The 25,002-nt window shown below is 40.3% G+C and overlaps 1 protein-coding gene across 7 annotated transcripts; it reads left to right on the top strand.

Moving 5' to 3' along the window:
• Positions 1-119: 119 nt before the first annotated feature.
• On the top strand, positions 120-23,944 carry PUS7 (pseudouridine synthase 7). Of its 7 annotated transcripts, none has more exons than XM_074869945.1 (18): positions 120-176; positions 1,399-1,546; positions 3,187-3,262; positions 3,819-4,297; positions 6,188-6,284; positions 6,386-6,487; positions 7,399-7,543; positions 11,860-11,971; positions 13,264-13,341; positions 15,013-15,141; positions 15,364-15,489; positions 15,762-15,823; positions 16,252-16,412; positions 17,275-17,401; positions 18,146-18,247; positions 21,122-21,251; positions 22,376-22,467; positions 23,196-23,944. In XM_074869945.1, the coding sequence occupies exons 4-18, from the start codon at positions 3,933-3,935 to the stop codon at positions 23,330-23,332; spliced, it is 1,965 nt and encodes a 654-aa protein (XP_074726046.1). In that variant the 5' UTR covers positions 120-176; positions 1,399-1,546; positions 3,187-3,262; positions 3,819-3,932; the 3' UTR covers positions 23,333-23,944. The 7 variants fall into 7 exon arrangements, with proteins under 7 accessions (XP_074726046.1, XP_074726053.1, XP_074726050.1 ...); XM_074869952.1 differs by having other exon boundaries at positions 6,188-6,272; XM_074869949.1 differs by having other exon boundaries at positions 3,904-4,297.
• Positions 23,945-25,002: the final 1,058 nt, after the last annotated feature.

The raw sequence follows: 25,002 nt of genomic DNA on the forward strand, positions 1-25,002 counted from the left end.
CCGCTGGCCGGGCCGCGCCGCTGCGGCGACGGGGCCGGCCGGGGGCGGGCGCAGGCAGGAGGCCGCCTCCGCACACGCGGAGCTGGGGCGGGCCCGCGCCGCTCGCTCCCGCCGCCGCCGCCGCCTCCTTCCCCGCGGCGCTGGCGCCTGGCCCGTCCTCCCGTGCCGGCGTGCGGGTAAGTGGCAACACCCCCCCCACACACACACCCCGGGCTCCTGCCTGGCGGCGGGCGGAGGCGCGCCCTCCCCCGGCAGCCGCGGCCGCCCAGGGCTCCGCGGCGGGAGCCGCGGCCTCCGCGGCGGGGCCGGCTCCCAGCTCCCGCTCCCAGCCCGGGCGCGGGGCCAGGGTGGCGGGCGGAGGTGGTGGTGGTGGAGGGGGGCAGCTCAGCCTCGGGCCAACTTTCCCTCCCGCTTGCGCCGGGCTTCGCCGGCCCGCGCCGGGGCTCCCGCGATAGGGCGGGCGAGCGGCCGCCGCGTGGTGCCGGGACCCCAGCGCAGCGCCTTCGTCCTGCCTCCTCCCCCCGCCCCCTGCCCCTTCGCCTGCCCTCGCCCGGCCACGGCAGAGCCGGGCCGCGGGACCGGCCACCGCTCTGCGGCCCGGCCCGGCCCGGCCCTCCCGGAGCGCCGCCCGCTGAGGCGGCCCGGCCCGGCCCGGCATGGGCGCGCAGGGCCGGCGGGGCGGGGGGCGCTTCCCGCGGCCGCCTGCGCCCGCCTGAGGGGCTGCGTGCGGGCGCTGCCGTATCGCCGAGCCCTCTCGGCGGTCGCTTTTCATCCATCTGCCTCGTCTCACGAGAAACCAGCTTCGCCCCCCGCGCTGGCGTGCGCCTACTCTTTTATTTATCCGTTGAAGTGGGAAGTTCCGCGGAGCCCCGCCAGCCCGCGTGTCTGCCTGACAGCCTCCACGCCAGGAGTAACCGCGCAGCGTTTCTTGCTGGGGAGAATCAAGCCCTTTATCTGCAGTAGTAAATTCAGGCTCTGCTAAAAGAGGGTCTCTGTTGAAATTGCTGCGGAGTTGCTGTTTATGCCAGTTCTGGATTTTAGGGAAACACCTGTTTGCTAGGAAAAGGACCGAGACAGTTGAGCAGCTGTCAAAAATTATTAGACGCCTCTCCCTCAATCTTGCACAAAGTGAGACTGAGTGTGCCCCACTCACTTCAACTTGCTCCTACAAGTAATTATCCTGCAGAAGTTTCCCCAGATGACAGCCACCATTTGGCACAGGATAGTACTTTGTTGTATGTGAGTCATTTCTCTGCTGTGAGAATAGGCCGTATCTGACAACTTTGAGAGTATTTGTGGCCAACAATGAATTCTTCTAAGAATTTGTGTCATTCAATAACTAGGTATTACAATTGTATTTTAGAAACATGAGATTTGTCCTGTTACCTCCTTTGGCAGGTGTCTCAGAGGATTTCACTGTGCCGAGTGGTGTTTTGTTCGCCATGCGGAGACATTCACAAGCTGTCTAGAAGTCTTTTCCATGTCAGTGCTTTATAACCCAGGCTCTGTAAATTTGGGTACATAGGAGAAGAATCTGGAAATGATGGTGAATTGCTTCTCTTGGCTATGATTTTAAAATTTTTTTATTTTTAAAGCGGGATTTTATGTACTTTCATTTTTATTTGAGGACAAACTGAAATTGGTGCTTTCTGCTTGAAGGTACATTGATTTGCTCATTGTTCTCCTTGCTTTTGTGTGTGTTTTGTCACTCTTCAGGCAATACCTACACTTTTTTATGTCTCTCCTTATTTCACTTTTGTCCATTCTTTTTTTCTAGTGTCCATTTTCAATCCTTTGAGCAAAACATTTCAGGTGTTTCCAAAACAGTTGTTCTGTCTCTTTACTCTAAGTTTGTGACCTCTACAACGGAAAGTCCAGGCAGTGAAATCAGCAGTGGCTAACAGCTAACTGGTAACAGTTAACAACCCAGCATGTGGTGATTATCAAGTTAGTATTGAGTCTTCCTTTAAAAACATACCCTTTAAAATTAAATAGAATATGCTGTCTAGTGACTGGAGAAATGATACAGGACGATGTGTGTAGCTCTAAAATACTGCTCTGTGCCTAGATTAATTTCTTAGTAACAGTTGAATCCTATTAATTTAGAAACTTGTCTGTTGTTGTGGGCAAAACCATCTTGATTTAGGGAATTTAATTTATTGTCAGTTAATATAAACTTTCAATTACTGATTTGGCTAGTGAGATGCAAAGAAGAGAACCAGTTAAACAAACTCTTGGGGAAAACTCCTTTCCTCCCTCTTCCTTTCACTCCAGACACCTCCCCTCCCCTGCTTTCCTTCTCTCCTTTCCCCTGGTTGTCCCCACAGGTTACACTCTGTCCCTTGGGCAAGGCAGCAGTGGTGCAGGAGCTTGGGGTTGGTGAGTGGAGGTTTCTTTCTGCTGCTCCTTCTTTCCCATTTCTTCTGCTCCCATGTGTGCACCTGCACAACCTCCAGTCCCCTTAGGGGTGTCCCTGCCCCAGTGTGGGCTCCTTCATGGGCTGCAGTCTCTTCAGGGATGTCCTGCTCTGGTGTGAAAAGCTTCCTTCCAAGAGTGCATCTCCAGCCTCATCCCCAACAATGTCCCCTTCCCTGTGCCTCTCCCTGTGTCCTCTTTAGCGTGCTGTCACACACCTCCTCCTGTGCTTCCCATTGTGCTGCCACCAGCAGCTCCTCCCTTTCTTAAACAAGCCAGGTCAGAGGCACTGTGTGCTCATCTGATTAGTTGGAATTTTGGCAGGTGGTGGGTTTGGTCCATTATGGAGCCAGCTGGAGCTGGCCATGACCAGCGCAGGGCAGTTGATGGCTCCTCCCATGCAGGCCCCTGCTACCAAAACCTGCGGTTTATCCCCAACACACTGGTGTGCCAGTTGGGTGATGCTGGGAGAAAGGTCCTGCTGTTGCCTAGTTACAGGAACTCTGGTCTCCTTTCATACATGTAGAAATATACCCAAACTTCTCTGCTGTAGCTTGCTAAATAGCAATACTGTGTTATGTCACTAGGTTGGTAACACTTTTACAGTTGTATGTGTTGTTAACTTGTCTGAGTAGTGTTCACTCCTATATAACTACTGATACCTGGGTTCAGAGGCAGTCGGTCTCTGTAATGATTACATTCATACATGTTTTCATAGTTGGGTTTTTTTTCCTAAAACTTTCTCAAAGAGTTAGTTTTCCTGTTTTTCAGATCTGAAGGTACTAGTTCTCACACAAAGGTGGCAGCTCAGGTTGCCGGGGAAGAGTCAGAGCTCAGGTCCACCAACGTGAGTAGTCATGTTCTTCTCAGAGATCATTTCACTTCCTTGTTGTTTTGTTTGTCCTACTCATTCAACAATTTTGTTATCCCTCTTATCTTTTGGTCTGAATTGCTGCCACCTTGACTTCCATGTGGGATTGTGCTTGTTAGAGGAGATGAGATTTCAGGTTTGGGGAAATCAAGCCATCTTCTCTCAATCCTTGCAAGATGAAATCTTGGTAGAACAAGGAATAATTGGGAGTTGTCATGTTTAACAGAAGGCTTGGGAACAAAAAGTTTCTTAGGCACTGAATTGCTATTGACAGCAGAGCCCGTGTGCACAAGGCTGGATGCAGCTGTGGTAAGAGTTGGGCAAGAGTGACGATGGTGGTAAATGGTCAGCGTAGTATTAAATCATGCTCTTCTGTAGCCTCGCATGCATGCTGCCTTGGGTGGGTATTAAGTCCCCTTAACTTGTCCCTTCTCTCTTCCCAAGTACATACTGTTTCTAGCTGTACAAAATCTTTACTTGATGTTTAACTTTAAATTGCAGAAAGTTATATGGTTTTCCTGAACTATTACAGGCCGCAGAGTCCTTGGAGTGAAGAGACTATGTATTGATATTGCTCTTAAACAGACAGGAAATAAGCCATTCTTCTTGCTCCTCAGGGCTTTCTGTCCTACACTGTGCCTTAAACATGGAAACTGTAGAAATGAATAGTGTATCCTTGAAACGTCCTCATTCTGAGGATGATGTGGCTAATGCAGACGAAATTAAAAGACAGAAGACCTCAGAGAAGTCTAAGACAGGGAACGACTCTGGGCAGAGCATTGAGACTGTAACAGAACAACCTGACAAATCTCTGCTTGAGGACACGAAAAATGAAATAATCCCCAATGAGGAAAGTGAGGAGCAGGAAGATGAGGAACTAGAGGACAGTGATGAAGATGGAGATCCAGAGAGCTTTGCAGACATGATGAAGCATGGACTGACAGAAAGTGATGTTGGCATAACTAAATTTGTTAGCTGTCATAAAGGGTTTTCTGGAATCTTAAAAGAGAGGTAACTCTTTGTCTTGTTATGTATGTTAATTCCTTGTGTTAAGCAGCTGTTGTTCTCCATTTTCCTTTTCTGACTCTCAGGATGCCACTAGGTTATGTGCAGCTACTTGGGAGGTTGATCACTTTCTTTTCCTAGTGCTAAGACTGAAAAAAAGATTTAATTTGGGACTTTTCTAGATTGTTTTTACTTTTTGCTTTTTTTCCTTCTTTCCTGTCAAGTGGAGCTCTGAAGAAAGAAGCTGTGTATGGATAGAAATACGTGATTACACTGACCTTTGCTGTTTGTTTTGCTCTGTGGCAGCAGCGTACAGCATAAAACCTTATGCAGTACACTCACCTTTTGTACCACTCTTCAGTGCTGATGCAAGATGCACTGGAGAATGCTATTGAAACCATCCTTTGGTGGTTCTTTGCTTTTTTCTGCCTTTTTTGTGCAAATGTCTTTAAACACATATATTGTGAGATGGTTCGTTATACTTTAAATTATAGTCTGATCAGTTTTAATGTAATTTACAAAACATAAAAGGGAATTTTATAACTCAGGTTGTGGAATTTTACATTATATACTTAATAAGATGTTTGGGTTTTAGTAGTTTTTTTTAATGAAACTTCTAGGGTTTCAAAATTAAATAACATCTTGGAATAAAACAGAATGCAAATACCAAAACACCGAAGTGAGAATCATTGTTTCTCTGACTTAGCAAAGCAGTTAAGGATGCTTTGTTTACACACCAAGAAGTCCATGGTTTTCAATACTGGCTTTGTATATAGATCATTTTACATAAGAAAGAGATATGTACACATTATGTATGTATTTAATCTTTATACACAGCATTAAGCAGCTAGCATAATCCTTCACTGGGGAACACAGTCTGTGCTGAACCTCCTTCTGGGAAATCTGCCAATTTTGAACCAAGGTGGTCAAAGGTAGCCAGGTGGTAGAAACGTTCATGGGCTCATGGTTTTTCTTTGATCCTAGTTTATAACACCTATCATTAATTTAGGCCTGGCGTTTTTATGGTAGCAGTCACTAGCATGTCTAGACAGCTACAGATAATAAGAGAGAGGACACATAACCCTCCTCAGGAAGGAATTCTATCCATATGGCTGCACAGAGGTATAGCAAACAAGGGTTTGGGGGGGATACAGTAGAAATATTCTCATGGTGAAGTTTTATTCATCTTTCAACACTCATAGACTAAGAATTTTTTCTTTTTCTTTTTTCTTTTCCTTTACAAGCAGATGCTACTTAAAAACCATTTAGCAATTGCACCATAGACTGTCTGTGCTCTGTTAAAGTCAGGATGTTTTTATTATTAGACATAATGACTTGATTGAAAAAGTCACAGTCAAATTTTTTGTTGCTCTGTCATAGAGTATACAGAGTAACTTTATTTGAAAGATGTTCTCTAGAACTGAATATATGTAACAGCTGAATTTGTCTTGCTTTCCTTAGAGTGGCTAACATGCACTTTATTCTGCAGGTTATTTGAAGTGTCAGAGTTAATGCATTTGTGTTCACATTGTAGCAATCCAGTAGAGTCTTAATTGTCAGTAATGACTGGGATTGAGGATATGCATTACTGATCTCTGCAAACTAGTGAGAAAATGACTCAGAATAAATCTACAGCAGGTGTTTGGTTATCTGCAAAGAAGTCTGCTGTGTTTAGATATGCCAGACTTTCTTCTGTGTTCTCATGGTATCCTTCTGAGGGGTGGGATCAGGTACAGCTTTCTCACGGTTGAAGTTTCTTTTATGTGAATTGAATTATGTGAATTCAGAATTCTTGAGTGAATTCTGCTAACAAACAGCTTCTTGGGAAAGGACTTTATGTGATGCAGGGTTTTAATTTTTTTAATTACAAATTTAATGCGTGTTTCTTCCTATCAGATACTCGGACTTTGTTGTCCATGAAATAGGCAAAGATGGACGTGTGAGCCATTTAGATGACTTTTCAGTTCCAGTGGATGATGAGGTAAATTTTGAGGTAAAGATTTGGTAATGGCTATGCTCCTTAAGCAGAAACATTAAAAGTTGTTCCATGAGAGTTATTGGATGTTTGTTTTTCCCCCCCGAAATACGTATTAGGACCCATCAGAAGAAACATTCACAGTTTTGTCAGACGAAGACAAGCAGCGTTTAGAGGAGCTCCAGCTTCTTAAGAATAAGGAAACTAGTGTTGCCATAGAGGTAAAATTAATAAATGATGTTAAGTTTGTGGGGGGGAGGATGAGAGACTGAGTGAGTGGAAGGTCCGTGCTTTGTAGCACCTGTAAGTTGTAAGAGCAGTTTGAACATGATGCACCAGGTAATACCAAAATGTTTCCAGTTAAGGATTTACAGAATTAAACCCTTACAGATATACTTAAATTCATGCACGTGAGTTGTCATTTTGATTTCGGTGGGACTGTACGCATGAACTCAAGTATGCGTCTTCGTTTCTGTGCTGTTAAAATTTTCTTGCAGTGTTTTGGTTTTCTGTCTAGTAGTATTTTATGGAATAATTATATAAGAAGGATTAAATAAAACATCCATCATGATGAAAGACTATTTTCAACATCAGTGTTTAGTGGTTTAATAGAAAAAAAGATAAATATGCTCTTCTGTAACAAGAAAAATAAGAAGCCACATAATGAAATTAAAACTTGGTGTTTTTAAACATATAAATATTCCATATACTTGAAGAATAACTGTTGAGCTAAATTTGGGACAGAGATGAGTAGGATTGAATCTAGTAATTTCAAATAAGCATTCACACATTAAATAATCTTATCTAGCCATTTTTTTCCTTTAATGCATATAGAAAAACTTTGTTTTGCCAGAGTTTTCATTAGAAGAGGGAATTTTTATTAAGTACAGGAGAGGGGAACAAATCTTGAGAATTTTTTTTGTGAATCTTGAGACAGGGTTTTGTAGCAGAGTTATTTATTATTTTTCAAACTAATTTTAATAAGTAGGACAGACTTCTAAAAGTATACCTATTCAGTACTTCAGTGTGATTTGGTAGCTTTTCTTTAAGCATGCAAAATTTAACTCTTGAGAGAATCCCTCCCCTTTTGTATTACTTTATTTGGTTTCTGCATGTGTGTGTATTAACACAGGTAATTGAAGACACCAAAGAAAAAAGAACAGTTATCCATCAGGCTGTGAAGTCCTTGTTTCCTGGACTGGAGACTAAAACAGAAGATCGAGATGGAAAAAAATACATTATTGCTTATCATGCTGCTGGGAAAAAAGCACTGGCAAGTGAGTTTCAGTATCACAGCAGTTGGGTAAAGTAAATGCTAAAATTATCTGAAAAATAAAAATTATTAGTAAGTACTTCAAGTGGAGCATACCTCCTACTTTAGTCTGGCTTTGCTTTTTCCTCTTTGCAACTGATGCTGTGCATCTAAAATGACTAGGACAAGGAGTGTCTCAAATCTAAATTTCTACTAGTTTTTCTTTCCAAATCATTCATCAAATACAACTGTGTTAGAAATGAGAGGATCTTTTGCTATTTCAGTAGGAATAGGCAAAATAGGGGCTTTATTTTCAGTATTGTTTGAACTTAGCTAGTTTGAACTTACCTGGATGTGTAAGTGTGCATTGTGGAAGACGTTGTAGTTGAAATGCATACGTTACGCTGACGGTCAGTGTAATCTTTGACTGTCTTGAAAATCCATGACAAAATTCTCAATGACTTGAATAGAGACAAGCACCTATTTGTTTTCTAAGAGTTATGGTTTTATATAAACATAATATATTTACCATGATCTTTAAGGCTACTTGTGCTTCCAAAGCTAATTATATTTGCAGAAAATTGTCTTTATTCATTATAAATCACAGTTACTGTTTTGGAATAATCAAAGTAATGAGGGATTTTCAAAACAAAGTGTTATCCACCTTAACCTTGCCAAATACTGTTTTGGTTACTGGGCATAAATTCACGTGTTCTGCATCTTTTAATATTATTACAAATTTGTTGCTACTGTAAGTTGAGAGGATTGTTTACATGCAGAATGTTGCACATTTAATGAAAGGTTTGGCTTGATTTAAACTGATTGCATTCCTATGTCATTTCAGCCTACTAAAAATGACAGTGTGTAAACCTATCTGTTTTATTTTAAAGATGAAGGAGATGGAGAAAGATAAGGAGATAAGACAATTTAAAATTGGAAATAACACCATCTCCACATTCAATTTAGTTATTTTTTTAAGGCTCGTTCTACACAAATATGGGAATGTTGTACTTTTATTGGTACGGTTATAATGTGTTTATGTATTTTGTTTAACCATGTTTAGAAAATTTGTATGTTTGCATGCTTTATGCATGGAGTATGTATACTTACCAGCACAAAATTCTCCTCAGCCAGTTTGTTCTCTGTTGGTTTGTAATGGTTTTACCTCCACCTTTTCCTTCTGCTGCTTCTATTCTTTAACCATTGTTACAGTCAAGTGGTTGTTATTAAGCTGACCAGTTTGACTTAAGAGATAGTGTGTAAAAGAATTTAAGTATTTGAAATACGCGGAAAAGAATTTAGTGATGTGTCTCTAGGATTAAAACATTATCTGGAGCACCATCTTGTGATGCAGAGAAGCATCATCTATTTAAACTTGGATTCCTAAGTTGTGATGCTACAGACACTTGTGTGTGTTGGTGGAGATGTGTGCAATTTCAGTGAGTGTGTGTAAATGCTTATGAATGTAGGATTTAAGAGTGCAAGTTCTTTTTAGTCAGGATTATATTTATCTTTTGCGTTTATATAGCCACTAACACGTCAGTCCTGAGTAGGTTCCCCAGCAAGAAGCATCTCAGAAGTGTAGAATATTTGAATATTAGCTGAGACATCTGATTACTTTTGTTGATAATGTAAAAGGTTACCAAACATACTTTCCTAAAATTTAAAACTAAAAGCTGCTTTGTGTCTATAGTCACCCAAAATACTTAAAATACTACCTTACTAAATTGTCAGTAAACTGCTGTTTCATCATTGTCCACAAATGAAGTTTGTTGCATCTCCAATTGAAGCTTTCCATATGTTCACTGTTTGCCTCTGCACGATTCCATTGCATAACTGTCTAAATTGCTGTCATCCACCACCTAACTGTTGGATGCTCCCTAAAGCATAAACAATCCCATAACCATAAACCTGCATGTTCACCTCTAAAAACCCTTCGACAGTCTAAAAATTAAATGCTACTCTTTTGTGCTCTTTATGCTATGCACTGGGACAGAGGTCAGAACTGCAACAGGTAAGAGATGTTGACATTTCATGCTAACCAAATGAAATGCCAACCATTACGACCTCCTAAATAGCCACAAGACTGGCCAAACTAGTAACAATTAATCCTTTAAAAAAACCCTACACATAAGTAATGCTTAAAATTCCCTGAAACAGCCAAGGATTGGGCTTGTGCTACCTCTTTTTCCTAGTGCAGTATAGGCAGTACTTGTTCAGAGCAGAGAAAGTCTGAGGGTAATAAATTATGTGAATGATCAGTTTTGATGATACTGTTTGACATCTATGGTAAATTTTCCATTGATTTCATTAAGTCAAGCCTTCGCTCTTCAGCCTTGTATTTCAGACACCACTATCTGTATTTATACAGCTTTAAAATTGTATCTCATACAGCCCGATACTGAAAAAGAGCTTCTAGCCCTCGAGTTGCAGTGAAAGGTTTGAAAAAAGGGCTTGGAAATACAATTTCTCTGTCAAAAATGTAACATGGCTCTGAAACATAGCAATAAGGCCTGCGAACTCTCCCTCTGGTTCATCTACCCAGTTGAATATTTTGAAGTATTGGGTGAGGAATGGTTAACTACTGGGACTGCAGCTGCAGCCTCCCAGTACTCAGCATGGCCAGTGCAGTGGATAGGCACATGGCTGTGATGCCCAAAGCATGAGGAGCCCATTGGTATATATAGTATCTGTAGAGTCCTTTTAGACTAGCCCAGATTAGGGCTCACTTTTTGAAGGGTGTTGAAATGACCGTGTGCAAGATGTGTTAGTTAAATTTAAAGAATGGTTCCAGCTGGAGAAGATCTTCCTTGTGAATCATGCTCTGTCTTCCTCTCTTCCCTTCTCATTACCGAGTTCTTCATGAAGGACCTTGCTCTTCAAGCTGAATGCAGTGTTTCGTTGTGTTTAAGAGCAGTGGTGGCTCAGAAGGGAGACCAGGAGCATGAGGTCTCTTAACAGGTTTTGGACCATACTGCTCAGTTTAGGTCCTAGGAAACTCCATGGGGGAGCTTCGCTTAGAAATGATGGTATAAGGCAAGCGTTGTGATAATTTTTAAGTGATTGAAAACTACGTGTATAGTATTCTAAACTGTAGCATCCAAAATTGTTTTTGCAGAAGTGTGTGTATGGATGGCAGCTTCTCAAAAAAAAGAGCAAGAAGAATTAACTTTTACCGGAAAGTTTTGTGAAAATTAAATACATTCACTGTCTGTGTGGGACATCTGGGCTTCATTAAACTAACGTGAACAAAAAGAGCAAAATTTCCTAAGAACTTCTTTCCTGTATTGGTGTTTATATACTGGAATAGGACTGGCCTTTTCAGTTAGCTTTTGCTGTTATGAAAGATGCTTAAGCCTTTTTTGTACTAAACCAGGAATGTCTGCTTGGTGGCTACCAAGAGATAAAGGACTTCTTATTTAAAACCAAACAAATCCTTAGTTTTGTTCTTATAAAAGAACGAATTGATAAACAGAGTAGCTCAGAATTGGTTGCTAAACGTGTAGAATCAGTCCCCCTTCCCGGTAATGCCATCAACAGTGGATGATTGTAAAAGGAAAGTTTTATCTCTGGAAGCTTTTATGTACAACAAAAGCTTGACAAATACATTGACAGTTTTCTTCCCTCTGCAGAAAACGGCAAATAATTGTACAGAATTGTAAATCAGTTGTTAGTCTGCAGGAGCTGAAGTTATCTCACCCTGGCTTGAATTATTTGTTAATGTCTATTGGGCCAGATTTCTCTCTCCCGTAGAATTTAAAAAAATTTACCTAAAAGTAAATTTTTGTGAGTATACTTTTTAGGCTTTTGTAGAGATACAACCCATACTTTTGCATGACACACAGGAAAAATCCTACAGAAATGAAGAATATGTTAGTACCATAAATAATAATTGTACTATTCCCACGAACAGAGCTCCAGTGGTCCTCATCTATTAATTATAGAAGGCACTAGATGAAGTGTGGAGTGGCTTTTATTGCTGAAAGTCAGTGTAATGATAATGTTTTTGAGAAATTTAATCAGGCAATATTGCAGTTAAATGACTAGGGTATATTTTTAGATAATTTAATGAGAACTGTCACCGTTTCATTCAAGATTTTCTAGGTGACAGAATTGATTAAAGAGAAGTTTACAGCCCAGTGGAAGGGAAGAAGGTCTTTTTTAATGTGCTTTGCAGGTTTTGCCATCAGTAATTCACTTTCTTCTTTTTTAAAAAAAGCAGATGGAAATTAGCAGAAATTGACTCTTGCATATTTGTTTTAAATGTGGCTGCAATGACAAAGATACTAATTAAATTTTTTAAAATGACACTACAGATTTTAACCTTTTTTTTTTTTAAAGATCCAAGAAAACACTCTTGGCCAAAATCTAGGGGAAGCTACTGCCACTTTGTACTGTACAAGGAGAACAAGGATACTATGGATGCCATTAACGTCCTATCCAAATTTTTAAGGTAAGGCTGTTGTTTCTGCCAGCCTGGCTAGCATGCAGTCCTCCCTCTGCCTGTTTCATGTTACTGTAAATGTTATGCTTCATAATTTATGTAAGAGCAACACAAGTGATTACTATTGCCTAATTTTTAGCCAGTGTTTAAAAAAAAAAAAAGTTATTTTAGAATATCAAATTTGAAACTTCTAAGTTTTGGAAGGAGGTGAGAATGGAACAGAATGATCCCAATAAATTTAAAAGACTGTACTCTACTACTTCAGTGGACTTTGGCTGATCTCAGAAAGGCTTGGCAGCTGAAAGCCTTGATGTGCATAACCTGAATGAAATGCTATTTCTTTCCCAGTGTGTAACATACGCAAGTATGTTATGAACCTGTCAGATATTGTTGTGATAATATGCTGATCAGTTCCTAAGCAGTTACAGCTGGTAAACTGTTGTTCCATGTATTAATTTCTCCATGGCAACACAGTCTTAGTTCCTTTCACCCCATCAAGTGTGGCAACAAAAAGATTTGCCAGAGGCATGAAGTGAACACAGTGAATTGCAGAGGAAGGACTATTTTAAAGTTGGGTCAATTCAGTGATCTACTCGTAGGGAAACTTCCACATTTCTCCCCTCCTTTTCCCTTCACTCTTCCTGTCCAAAAATAAATGTTTGTAATCTAGCCTCTGACTAGTATACTAGCAGTATTTGTATTTGAGAACAGAATGGTAGGAGCATACTTTAGTGGAAAAATGCATGTAATGGTAATCCTGCTACCCCCTGGTGCCCATAGCTGGAATAACTGGGAGTATTCCCTGTGTAACACAGGCTGTAAAGTACAGAGTGGAAAGGAAAGTAAATTTTCCTCTCAAGGAAAGAAATGGATCAAACTTTATATTCTCATATTCTCACATAATGTACATGCATAGTATTCAAACAGACATGTTATTTGAAGTTTAAGGAAGAAATGGACGTGAATTTTTTTTTTTAGTGAAATTAGTGGTGGTTGCATATTTGTGCATTGAGTGGATGTATATAAAGAAGTACTTCAAAGCTCATATTCTGAAAGCACAGTTGTGGTAAAAATTAATCTGTCTACGTATAATTAAAACAGAAGTTTCCCTGTGTTTTATGTACTTACAGATGAGATTAGAAAATGTCACATATGTCAAATTGTAGTCTAGTTATGGGGAATATATGTTTATTTTCTATTTTTAATATAGATGATTAATAATTTTAGGTAATTATGCTAAAAATTATGTTTGGTTTGTGGCTATTTTAATATACATAATATCTGTTACTGTTGCTTTTAAGAGTGAAGCCAAACATATTTTCCTACATGGGAACTAAAGATAAAAGGGCTATAACAGTTCAAGAGATCGCTGTTCTTAGGTAAGTGAAAGTATACTGGAGTATTTGCACTCCTAATGTGATAGCTTGAATATTCACTAAATACCTTGAAGACTCAGTATGCATGTGACACAAATGGTGGATTCTGATCTTGTAAAACACATGTATTAATGAAGATACTATAATCCTTTTTTTACTCCGTGGTGATTGCTAGTATTTTCAGTCAGTGGTCGTCTGAGTTGTAGGCTGGATACATGTATTTGGCTGAAGCAGTGGGCCGGATTGCCTATGTGCTCTTATGCTGCATGGCTCCCATGCAACAGCAGAAAACCAGAAATTATGTCCCGTTTTCTTCGTGACTTTTGTTTCCCCCTTCCTCCAGCTGGAATCCTATTTTTTTTTTTCCTCACTGATCTATCTGAACAGCTACAGAGAAGGCTAACCACTGCCTTTGCTCATCTGTGAGTAGCCAGAAGGGGCAAAAAATGATGAGGAATTTTTCCTCCCTTAACCTACTTCCATTAAGTTGCCTACTAAGAGAAAACAAAATTTATTTTGTTTCCAAGATAATTATATGGTTTCTGGGAACTTGAAATTAGTGTTACATCCATGACTGGGAATGATGGATGCCTCGCAGTCATGTATTACAATATCTGTTTAGCTAGCTGGAATATTATTCCTGGACTACTATTTACAACTCTTTGAAAACCACATTCCTTAAGTGAGGAATTCCAAGGTTTGAGCACCAGAAATTTGATCAAATTCTTGTTAAAAGGATGACATTCACTACTTAATTTATTCATATTTTTCCTCCCAGTGTTTTGCATGTGCATATATTTGCACATATAAAAGGACTTATTAATTTGTGAATCATGAGAAGCCCCAGATTCTTGTTGCTGCAAGGCAAGTTTGCAAAGTGATGACAATTAAGCAAACTTGTGGTGTTGCCATCTTGGGTGCTGTTCCGTTTACTTTTAACATGATCACATTTAATGTTGTGTCCAAGATCTTCAGTGCGTTGTAAGCACTGGCGGGGGGGAATGTACTGATTTGTGGTGTCTGTTCAGTAGTGCCACAGTACCCAACTCTCCTGTGCAACCTTGGAGAAGGATGGCGTAGGAGAGGAGACATTACCATTTATCAGCCGGCTGAGCTGAGTACACAGGCCATGCTGGTTGATAAACTTGTCTATCCTGCTATAAATTTTAGTGGAAGTGTCAAAAAGAGTGAGTTGGTGATGCAAAGAATGGGGTATGCTTCCAAAAGTACTAGTAACAAAAATGACAGATACTAGTGACGGATTGGACTTCATACTCCTTCATCTGCATTAAGTTTACACAGTAGCTAATTACTTCACTCTGTGTTTATGACTGTGCTAACTGGAGTGGTTCATGGTGTAGTTACTCAAATAAAGCAGAGTTCAGCTTGTGGGGTACAGTATACATCAATATTGCAACACCTTGTTGAGTATATAATGTAACATAGATGTGAAAAGCCGGTACTAACATTCTTGTCACGGTATATAAGTAGCCTTAAGAATTACCTGTTCTTTTCTTTTAGATGTTTCATTAAAATAGTTTTGAAAGGCAACAATAGAAAATTGGGCAAACTGGACTCACTGCTTTTTGTTTTGAAATGCCGACATTTCTATATTTATTTAACTATGTTCTTTTTCAAAGCATGGGTTGGTCACTGTTGTCTGTTTCTTTTTAGAATCACTGCACAAAGACTTGCTCATTTGAATAAATGTTTGATGAACTTCAAACTAGGAAATTTCAGTTACAAGAACCATCCACTGAAATTAGGAGAACTGCAAGGAAACCATTTCACTGTTGTTCTCAGGTGATATGTTAGTATGTATTTAGACAGCTCTGTTAGAATTTTTTTTCTTTAAATAGTTAAGGTATATCAGTGCATCTTGTGTTATAAAAAAGAACAAAAGTCCTTCTGTTGGCAGGAGTTAAGTGCTGTATAATGTTGATGTTGCGCTTTAATATTATGGGGATCACAAAATAGTGTAAGTCCTTAATAATCTGTCTATAACTTTTTTTTTTTTAATGCTAGAAACATAACAGGAACTGATGACCAGATAGAGCAAGCAATGCATTCTCTCAGGGAAATTGGATTCATTAATTATTATGGAATGCAAAGATTTGGAACCACAGCTGTTCCTACATATCAAATTGGCAGGTATATGTTGTTTTCATCTCTTTTATTATTTGTTTATTTTAATCCCTGTATAACTTCTAATGTACTTTTGGGAATGTTTTTCTAGCATATCGCATGTGTCAGTTTTAATTTTAGATTCAAGAAGGAACTTGTTTCTGAACTTGTTTCAGCAGGTATCTTGCATAATACCACTACTTTAAATATTGCATAAATCTAAACACTTCTTAAGTTGGCTAAATCTCCTTAAAATATGTGTAGTCAGTTCTTAATAAACTTTACTGTTTGAATCTTAGAGCTATTCTACAGAACAATTGGAATGAAGTAATGGATTTGATATTAAAACCACGACCAGGAGGTAAGGACTGAAAAATGATACTTCAGGTGTTTCTGCCTCTCCTCCTCCAAGAATTGTATGTTCAGGAAAAAACACTTTTAGATTTTGATTCTTTTAATTTGAAAGGGTGTTTGTGAGGACAGCTTTGCACGTGCTAAACTTCAGCCAGTTTAGCAATGGAGAAGCAATCTTCAGACTCTGCCTTTCTGCTTCTCTTTCCTTGCTGTGCGGTTTCTTGTGGTGGGGTGAAAAGGGACCTGAATACTTACCCACAGAATCTGCTCAGACTCCATGTGAAGCCTTCCAGCCTTACCTATTCTGTGATTCTCTTAATCTGTGTAACTACTGTGACAGAAACTTTAATTTTTCAACTGTTTTAACAAAATGTGAGATGGATTTTTTTTTTTGGTGCATAGTTAAAATATTTTTATTTTACATCCTCATTCTAGCTGAAAAGGGATACTTAGTAAAATGCAGAGAAGAATGGGCAAAGACTAAAGATCCAGCAGCAGCCCTCAGGAAACTACCCGTAAAAAGGTGCGTGGAAGGACAGCTTCTACGTGGACTCTTAAAGTATGGAATGAAGAACATAATCTCTGCATTTGGCATAGTGAGTGTAAAAGTGCTGTGGGGTATTTACTTGAATAAATGCTCTTTTGATGGTATCATGATGAATTTGAAGTAGACTCATAGATGCTTGATGAGTAGAAGGTTAAGTGTAAAATCCTTACATTTATCCTGCCTTTTTGTTTGAAGTACTGCTGCATGGTAACTGATGACATCTGTAATTAATGTATGCATAATGAGCTTTCCAGTTTATACAGCAATCTCTCTGGTATGTGGGAAGCCATACAATTAGGCTTAGTAACCATGTATAATACAGGTCTGAGAATTGTGCTAAAGTTCAGTATCAGAGTTTTCTGTTGCTTTAAAAATAAACTGATAGTGTGCTAATGAATAAGCTTGGCATAGAGGTGGTATCATTTTCAAGGACTGTAATCAAGATCAAGTCTTTGGAGAAAATACCTCATCACCAGCAAACTACTGGGCCCATTGTAGGAGCTATTGTAGGAATAATTTCTTGTTTATGAAGAAAATTAGAATAACACTGTGCTTTCACATCTGCAAAGTTTACTTAAGATTTCAGGGGGTTGATGAATTCAGTGTTTTATAATAGCCGTATGTGTTTCAGCTGTTGAATAAAAAAAAAAATTAAAAAGCTTTTTTAAAAAAAAATTAAGCACAGGGGTTTTTTTTTTTGTGGATTTAAAATGTATAAAAACATTATTTCTTCTCATACCCTTTTCCCAAATAATGGACAAAAATTATACCAGTATAGCAAGAAATTGTGTTAGTCTTGTTGCTGGAGAAGGTAACATTTCAAATATAAGCTTTTTTGGTTATGATTGAGAGAAAAAAATGTTTCACTTTTTTTTTTTCTTTTTCACTTTTTTTTTTTCCTGTACCTCTAGATACCAAGAAATAATCGTTTAATGTATATTCATAGCTACCAGAGTTATGTGTGGAATAATATGGTGAGCAAGAGAATAGAAGAATATGGGCTTAGAGCTGTAGCAGGAGATCTCACGCTTAAAGGAGGTAAAATCAGACAAACAAAAAGCCAGTGACACTGTGTGGTTTAAATTCCTAGGAAAACAAGGCACATACCTGTTTATTTGATACTGCTTACATATTTTCTTTTCCTTCTCACCCATTTTGGTCCAGTGATTTCTGAATCCATTGGACAGTTTTAGTCAAATTTTGCAAGGAATTGGAAGTTAGGTATTACACATCTGTGAGCTGTTGGTTTTCTTGTTTTTCCAAATAGCTGGATAGGGAAGAGAGACTATGAAAGACTGATTGTTCTCAAGAATGAACTCAAACCTAGTTGAGCTATGGAGACCTATGGAAGGATGTTATGAATGTGTTAACCACAGAAATTTTTGTTTGCATTAGTATCTTGTAAAGCAGAGGCTCTGCTCAGTTTCTTCACTTGAATTTGCTCAGGCATTTCCCTGGGGTGAGAATATCCACAGTATTTCTCCTTCATGTATGCCTGATGCCTGGTAAGGGAACTGTTCATTTAACAGTCCTTACTTCATTCAGCTTTAAAAGTCACTGGAAACCAGGCTGTGGTTCTGCCAGTAACTGTGACAGCCTTAAAGACTGTTACTTCTTTTCTTGGAAATGTTGTCTATTAAGTGGAGATAAAACACCAGTTACCCCTCTCAGAGTAGGCTTGTTTCAATCAAATGGTTGATTTAAAATTCAAATTTAATTTAAAATGTTAACTGTGACAGGCATCCATACTAATAACTCTTCATTTTTCTGTCCTGATTGTAGCCACAGCTGTTCATATTGAAGAAGGAGATGTTGATAACTACACTATTCACGATGTAGTGATGCCATTGCCTGGATTTGATGTTATTTATCCAAAGCATAAAAGTAAGTCTGACTGCTAACTTATGTACCTACTCTGAAAACGTAAGTCTACTTTAAGATTGTTCTTAAAAGGAAGATTAGATCTATGCAACCTTGGTTTCAGATCTGCATTGTAACTTGTTTCATTTAACATAAATCTGTTTCATATTTCTTTTTAGCTAGTAGCTTTTCCAAAGAAAGGAATTTTTTACTGAGGCAAAATTACTTAGCAGAAGGGGAAAAAAAATGGTGAAATGTTAATTGAAAAGTGTATGCATTTGATTTTTAAATGAGAAAACAAACCAAACTTCTAGAATCTGTAACCCAAGCAAATGCTTGAAGTTAGGAAAAAGAGCCAGAGGTGTTTAATTAAATATTAAACAATATGAATGTTTTAAAAATAAAAAAAAAATCATATCTTTCATCTCCTGTAATACATTGTATTGGTTCTAAATTTTCTTTAATGGAATAGGTTGAGTGATCTATAATTATTTGCATTGAACATGATGTTATTATTAAGGGATAGAGTTGCAGAATCATTTCAGTTGGAAAGCACCTTAGGAGACCGTTTGGTCCAACCTTTTGGTCAAAGCAAGGTCAGTGCTGTATTCTGGCCAGCTTGGTCAGGGCTTTGAAACTTTCAAGAACAAATAGTCTCAAAGTTCTCCTCTAAGTCTTCTCTTCTCTAAGTTAAAGAAGCCCAGTTCTCTCAGTCTGTCCTCACAGGGCATGAGCTACAACCCCTGGCCATTGGGGTGGTCCTCCATTGGACTCATTCAAGTTTATCAGCATCTGCTTTGTACAGGACACACTACTCTAAGTGCAGTCTCATGAGTGCCCAGTGAGGGGCAGTAATCATTTTTCTCAGTGTAGCTACTGCTAAGCCTGTGTTGCTGTTAGCTTTTGTTGCTGCCAGGGCGCTCTGTTCAGTCTCCTTTCCACGGGGAGTCCCAGGTGACTGTCAGAAGAGTTGTTCCCTAGCCTGTACCATTGCAAAGAGTTAATGAGTCTCAGGTACAGGACTTTGTCCTTGCTGAATTTCATGAGGTTCCTCTTGGCTCATTCCCCTAGCCTGCCTAGATTCCTCTGAATGGCAGTCCTGCGCTTGGGTGTATCGATAGCCACCCAGTTTGATTTTGTCCACAAACTCTTTGGGGTGAATTCCAGGTCCTCTTCCACATATGCTGATAAAGGTATTCCATGAGGAACTCTGCTTGTAACAGGCTTCTAGTTAGAACTGAAACCAGTAGTGACTATCCTTTGAGCCAATAAGCCAGACAGTTTTTTACTCATCTAGCAGCCCCACCTACTGTAATCTAACCTCGGATACAAGGATGCTGTGGGAACATGTCGACACCCTTGCTAAAGGCAAGGTAGGCAACAGTCACTGCTCTCCCCTCATCTGCAGATGTAATAATTTCATCATAGAAGGCAGTAGGGTTGGTGGATTTTTTGGTTTTTCTTTTCTTTTTTCCCCCTTTGGTAAAACCATGCTCTCATTGTGTGCCCAGAAACGTGCTTCAAGACCATTAGCTCCATTATTTTTCCCAGGGACCTGGGAAAGTGAGTCTGACTGGTCTGTAATTCCCTAGATCATCCTTCTTGCCCTTTCTGAAGATGGATGCAACACTTGGTTTTCTCACCTTCTGATCTCATCCTCAGATCTCTGTGATCTTTCAGAGATGGTAGAAAAAAGCTTTACCACGACATGAGCCAGCTCTCTGGGCCTGTATCTTCTTCCACTACTGGTAGTGCCTCTTGGAACAGAGGCTTGGGAGGCCTTGCTGGTCAAGACTGAGGCAAAGAAGATGCTGAGACCATCAGCCCTATGTCTGTCACTAGGCCAGCTGCCCCATTTAGCAGCAGGCCAACATTTTCCTTGTTGTCTTTTATTCTTTATGTTGCAGTTTAACTCTTGCTCTTGATGTCTGTTGCTGATTTCAACTCTAGCTGAGCTTTGGCTTTCCTAACGCCATCCCTACATGCCTGGACAATGTTTTTATATTCCTTCTTTGTAGCTGGCCCTAGCTTTCACCTACTGTATCTGTCCTTTCATATGAGCTTAGTCATGAGTTCCCTGCTTAGCCAAACCAGTCTCCCAATACATATGCTTGTTTTCCTCGATATTGGGTTGAACTGCTCTTGTACTTGGTTGTCCTTAAAAGATGAGTCAGGTCTCTTGAGACTGCCTGTCAGACCTAAGTCCCAGAGCTAGGATCCCATTTATCACCTATCTCTGAAACACTTGGAAGGTAGAGATCTATTTGTGATGAGGTGTGGCTCTGAACCACATTGAGTTTAAAATTCCCAACTGCATGAAGTAATGCTGGCAAATCAAAGGTACCAGACAGTATTTTAGCTGCAGTATATTCTTGTATTTCCATTGCCTTCTCTGTCTTCTCCAGGTGTGCATGCACATGCCCTTACTTAGGGATACAAGACTGTAATAGAATTATTCCTTCTGTTGGCAGTGTACTTAAAGATCCTTACTATAATTTCTTGAGAGGGCTCTCTTAACTTTTCAAAGATAGAGCAATGGGTAGTCTGGCCCTTTTTCTTTTTTTTTCCCTCCATATACCTAAGATTAGTCTTGTGAAGTTTATATATTTGGAAAGCATGTATGAGATGTCAATTAAATGTCAATAAAATATTTTGTAGACTTTGTCTTCAACTGAAATTTTGATTTGCTAATATTCTTTGTTACTGCCTCTACTAATCAGGTTGTAGAAGCAAACATTGTAGGTAATAAGATTTACAATAAGTAATTTTAAACTTCTATGTAACGTCTATTCCATATATGCTGAAAATTACTAAATATAAGGGAAGGAATGATCCATGAAAACAGGCTGTTTCAACTGGCTGTATTACACTCCAATTAAATATTTTCCTCTCTTGCAGTTGGTGAGGCTTACAAGGAAATGCTGGTAGCTGACAATCTTGACATCAACAACATGAGGCATAAGATCAGAGATTATTCACTTTCTGGAGCATACAGAAAGATTATTATTCGACCTCAGAATGTCAATTGGTAAGTAGCAGGAGAAAAGAAGTTACACTTGAATTGACAGCATAGAGTATGTGTGGGATGACCAAGTACAAGAATCGTTAGATTGACCCATGGGATGTACACGTAGACTGAAGCATAGGTAGAGAGGAATCTCTGTGCGTTTCCCTCGTGTTTTTGATGCATCTGAAGTTGAACCACAGCCTTACTTCTTCCTTGGTCCTCTGGTTCTGTGATGCATGAGTGTCAAGACATCTATCTAGTTGTTATACTCCTTGCAAAGGGCTTGCCTGAACACTTCATAGATAATTATTTATGTTGAAACCATGATAGATAATATTCAAAACGGGCTTTTTTGTAGTCTTGCTATGAGGAAGTTGGTCTCCAATTACCTGTCTGTCAATCAGAAAGATCTGTATCACTTAAACCTACTAAATCACTGTTGTTAGAGAGAAAGCGCAGTTGTCATATGGCAACTGAATAAATACCTTTTAAACAGGTGATCGTACAAATATGCAGAAAGACTTGATCACTGACGCATAGGAAAAAAATATAGAGGGTTTAGGAGGGAGACAGAAAGTACAAATGTTTACACTTTATTTTAATTAGTGCTGATGTTTAAAGCTCGTTACTTCCTAGTTACTTTTTCAGCCTTGTCATTACATATCGGATTTCTGTTAAATGTATGGCAGAAAGAGTAGAATATGTATTTAAGCCCTTTCAAGGAAGTTTAGATGGCTTTCTTCAAAATGAAGGCACTTCCCCCCACAAGTATTCGTAGAGTTGACACCATTCTTCCCGTAATTTCATAAACTATACTTCTTGTATAGCTGGAAGTCCTGACAGCCCATGAGGGAAAACAGATGAGTTATGCAAAGAAACTTCTCACTACTTTTTTTTTCTTTTTAAAATAATCTTCATCAGATAGAGGTGAGTCTTCTACATAAAGCTTTACCAGTTACTGCACCATAAATGACACCTTCCCTTATTTTATTAGAAAACTAATTCAATTTCAGCTGTAACTGCCAAATTGGAATAATAAAATGTAATATTATTATAATAAACATGAATTTATATAAAATAATAAACATATAAATTTTATTCTAAATAATTAAAAATAATTTTAAAATCTTACATATATTATAAAGGGAGGTTGTTGCATATGACGATCCCAGAATCCCATTATTTACTACGGATTTGGATAAGCTGGAAGGAAAACCATTACCAGTTCTTCCTACAGGTAAGTTGATTTTTCGACAGATGTTTGTAAAATAGAAGTTTGATCTGGCTGTTGCTTTGAACTACTACATGTTTGAAATACTACACATTTTAAGGAAGATCTTTCATTTAACTAGACTGTTAAGCAATGGTATTAAAGATATACCCGAAGTTAGGTGTCTGAATAAGAACCCTTGTTTCTCAAGTGTGCAAGCAATTCTTCCAGTAGTCTGTGTTGACTGTTATATTTTCTTATAGGCATTTGTAAAATAAAGTAAATGCTTAGCAATAAATGTCTGTGAAATGCATGAAGGTGGAATTAAGCCACAAATTGTCTGTATGCTTGAGCATGTATTATTTGTGCTGAACACAACAGACTACTCAAATACTTAACAGAATTCAATGGAAATTTTTTTATATAACTCTGGTCGCAAGGTCTTTTGACACTGCTTTCTGGAAGAAGTGTAGAGAGGCTAGGAATTCAGTTTTGAAAGAAACAAAAGTTTATTCTGCTTTTAAAAGAAGGAAACACTTCCCGCTGAGAGAAAAATGTTAAAAAGAAGTTGTTTTATGAAATTCCGCTGTGGATTATAAATTAGATTGTGGTGGTGGTGGTGGTGGTTGTTTTGCTTTGTGCTGGGGGGGTTGGTCGTGGAAAATCTTCGTTCAGTTTAGATGGCATCCAGAATAAGCATTACTTGTGTCCTTAACTTTTTCTTGCTTTGTGTCTCCTCTTACCCCTTATGACAGATGGTAAATTCAGGGCACTAAAGATGGAGTTCTCCCTTCCCCCATCCACTTACGCTACCATGGCGATTCGAGAAGTTTTGAAAATGGACACAAGCATAAAAAACCAGACACAACTGAATACTACCTGGTTACGCTGATTGAATTGCAAAAAATTACTCAGATTTTAACATATATAAAGTGTTTTCCTATTTACATGGTCTGTACAAATCTTTAAAGATTGGTAATAAGAGATTTGTATTTTTTTAAGTTTTTATTAGTGCTAGTGTTTAACTTCAGTAGTCATTTGCAACATGGTGGCTGTAAATGAATATAGATCTTAGTGACTGGTGCTTTTTTAATGAATAAGTTGCTTGAGCTGTAACATGGGTGCATCTTTAAGAAATGGGCTTCTAATAGTTTCAGACCTGGAAGAATGTTTAGCTTGCTTTTTTTTTTTTTTTTGGCAAGCACTGTTTTCATGAGTTCAGCACACCTTGGAAGTCTCTTCAAATACAATAAATTACAGCTTAGAAAAATGAGTTACAACAAAATTAAGGTATCGATGAACATTTATATCGCAGGGTGTTTTGCTGGTTGCATTTGCACTGATGTGGTAGAGGATTCTGTTAGCAAGGCTTTTTATGTAAAGATGTACAGCTGTTTTAATTAGTCGGTCTTTTAATTGAGAAAAGACTTGTGCATATTTTCCAGCTTTACTAATACCCGTACCAGAGAACAGGTACTGAAAATAAATTAACTTGAAAGACTAAGCGTGTATCAGTAGCTGCTTCCTTTACACATGTCTGTCTATTTCTGGTAGGGGATGAGGTGGGCTTCTGGTAGAAAAAAAAAAAGTACCATACAGCTGTTCTAAAAAGACATTGCATTTTCAGCCTCTTTCTGAACAAAATAAAAAGCTTGTGTTGCTAAAATCAGGTAAGTGGAAGACGGTTACCCTTGCCGCAGGCCCTGCGGGCTGGGTGGCCCTTCGCGCCCCTCAGGCACCTCAGCAGAGGCGATGTCTCGAGCAGCACGAAGCGGTGAAGGCTCCTGGGCCGGCGGGGCTGAGTCTTCCACGCAGGAACAAAATCCCCCGCTCCTCGACTGAGCCCAGCCTTGCTCAAAGCGCGACCGCCGGCCCAGCCGCCCGCCCACAGCGCCCTGACGGGCCCAACCCGCGGGCCGGGCCGCCCCGCCCCGCCCCCCGCGCATGCGCGCTGCGCCGCGCTGGCCCCGCCCGCCGGGGCGCCTCACGCGGGCCCAGGGGCACGCGGGGCAGGGCGCGTGCGCCCCGCGCACCGCCGGCCCCGCCAGCGGGCGGAGCTGCGCGCACGTGACGCGGCGCCCGCGGGGCTGCGACGCGGCAGGGGCGGGGCTGCGGCGGCTGAGGGAGCCGCGGGCCTGTCAGCGGCGCCGGGCGGTGCCTGCCTCGGGCCCTGTCCCAGCAGCTGGCCGTCCGGCGGGGAGCCCTGGTGTCCGCGGGCCCCTGCGGGTTCCGCCGCCCGTTACCCCGAGCTCCGCCGCCTGCGCCCACTGGCGGGGCTCTGCTGGGCGCCGGGCAGCCTGCGAAGGAAAGCGCCGCCTCGGGGGCAGAGCTCAGAGCGGAGAAGGGCTCGCCGAGGCGCTAACGGCTGGCGGGGAAAGGGACTGCTTGGTCGCCCGGCCTGGGCCGTGGGCGGCAGGGGGGGGCCTGGCTCGGAGCCTCCCCGGGGCCCGCAGAGCCTTCTAACGCGCCGTGACACGGCCTGGCCCTCTGGCGAAGGTGGGTGCGGAGCTGCGTGCTTGAGCGGGAAAAAGGTTGGAGGATGCTCCTCAGTGTCCTGTTCCT

This window comes from Strix uralensis, chromosome 5 (assembly GCF_047716275.1).
Source record: "Strix uralensis isolate ZFMK-TIS-50842 chromosome 5, bStrUra1, whole genome shotgun sequence".
NCBI lineage: Eukaryota > Metazoa > Chordata > Aves > Strigiformes > Strigidae > Strix > Strix uralensis.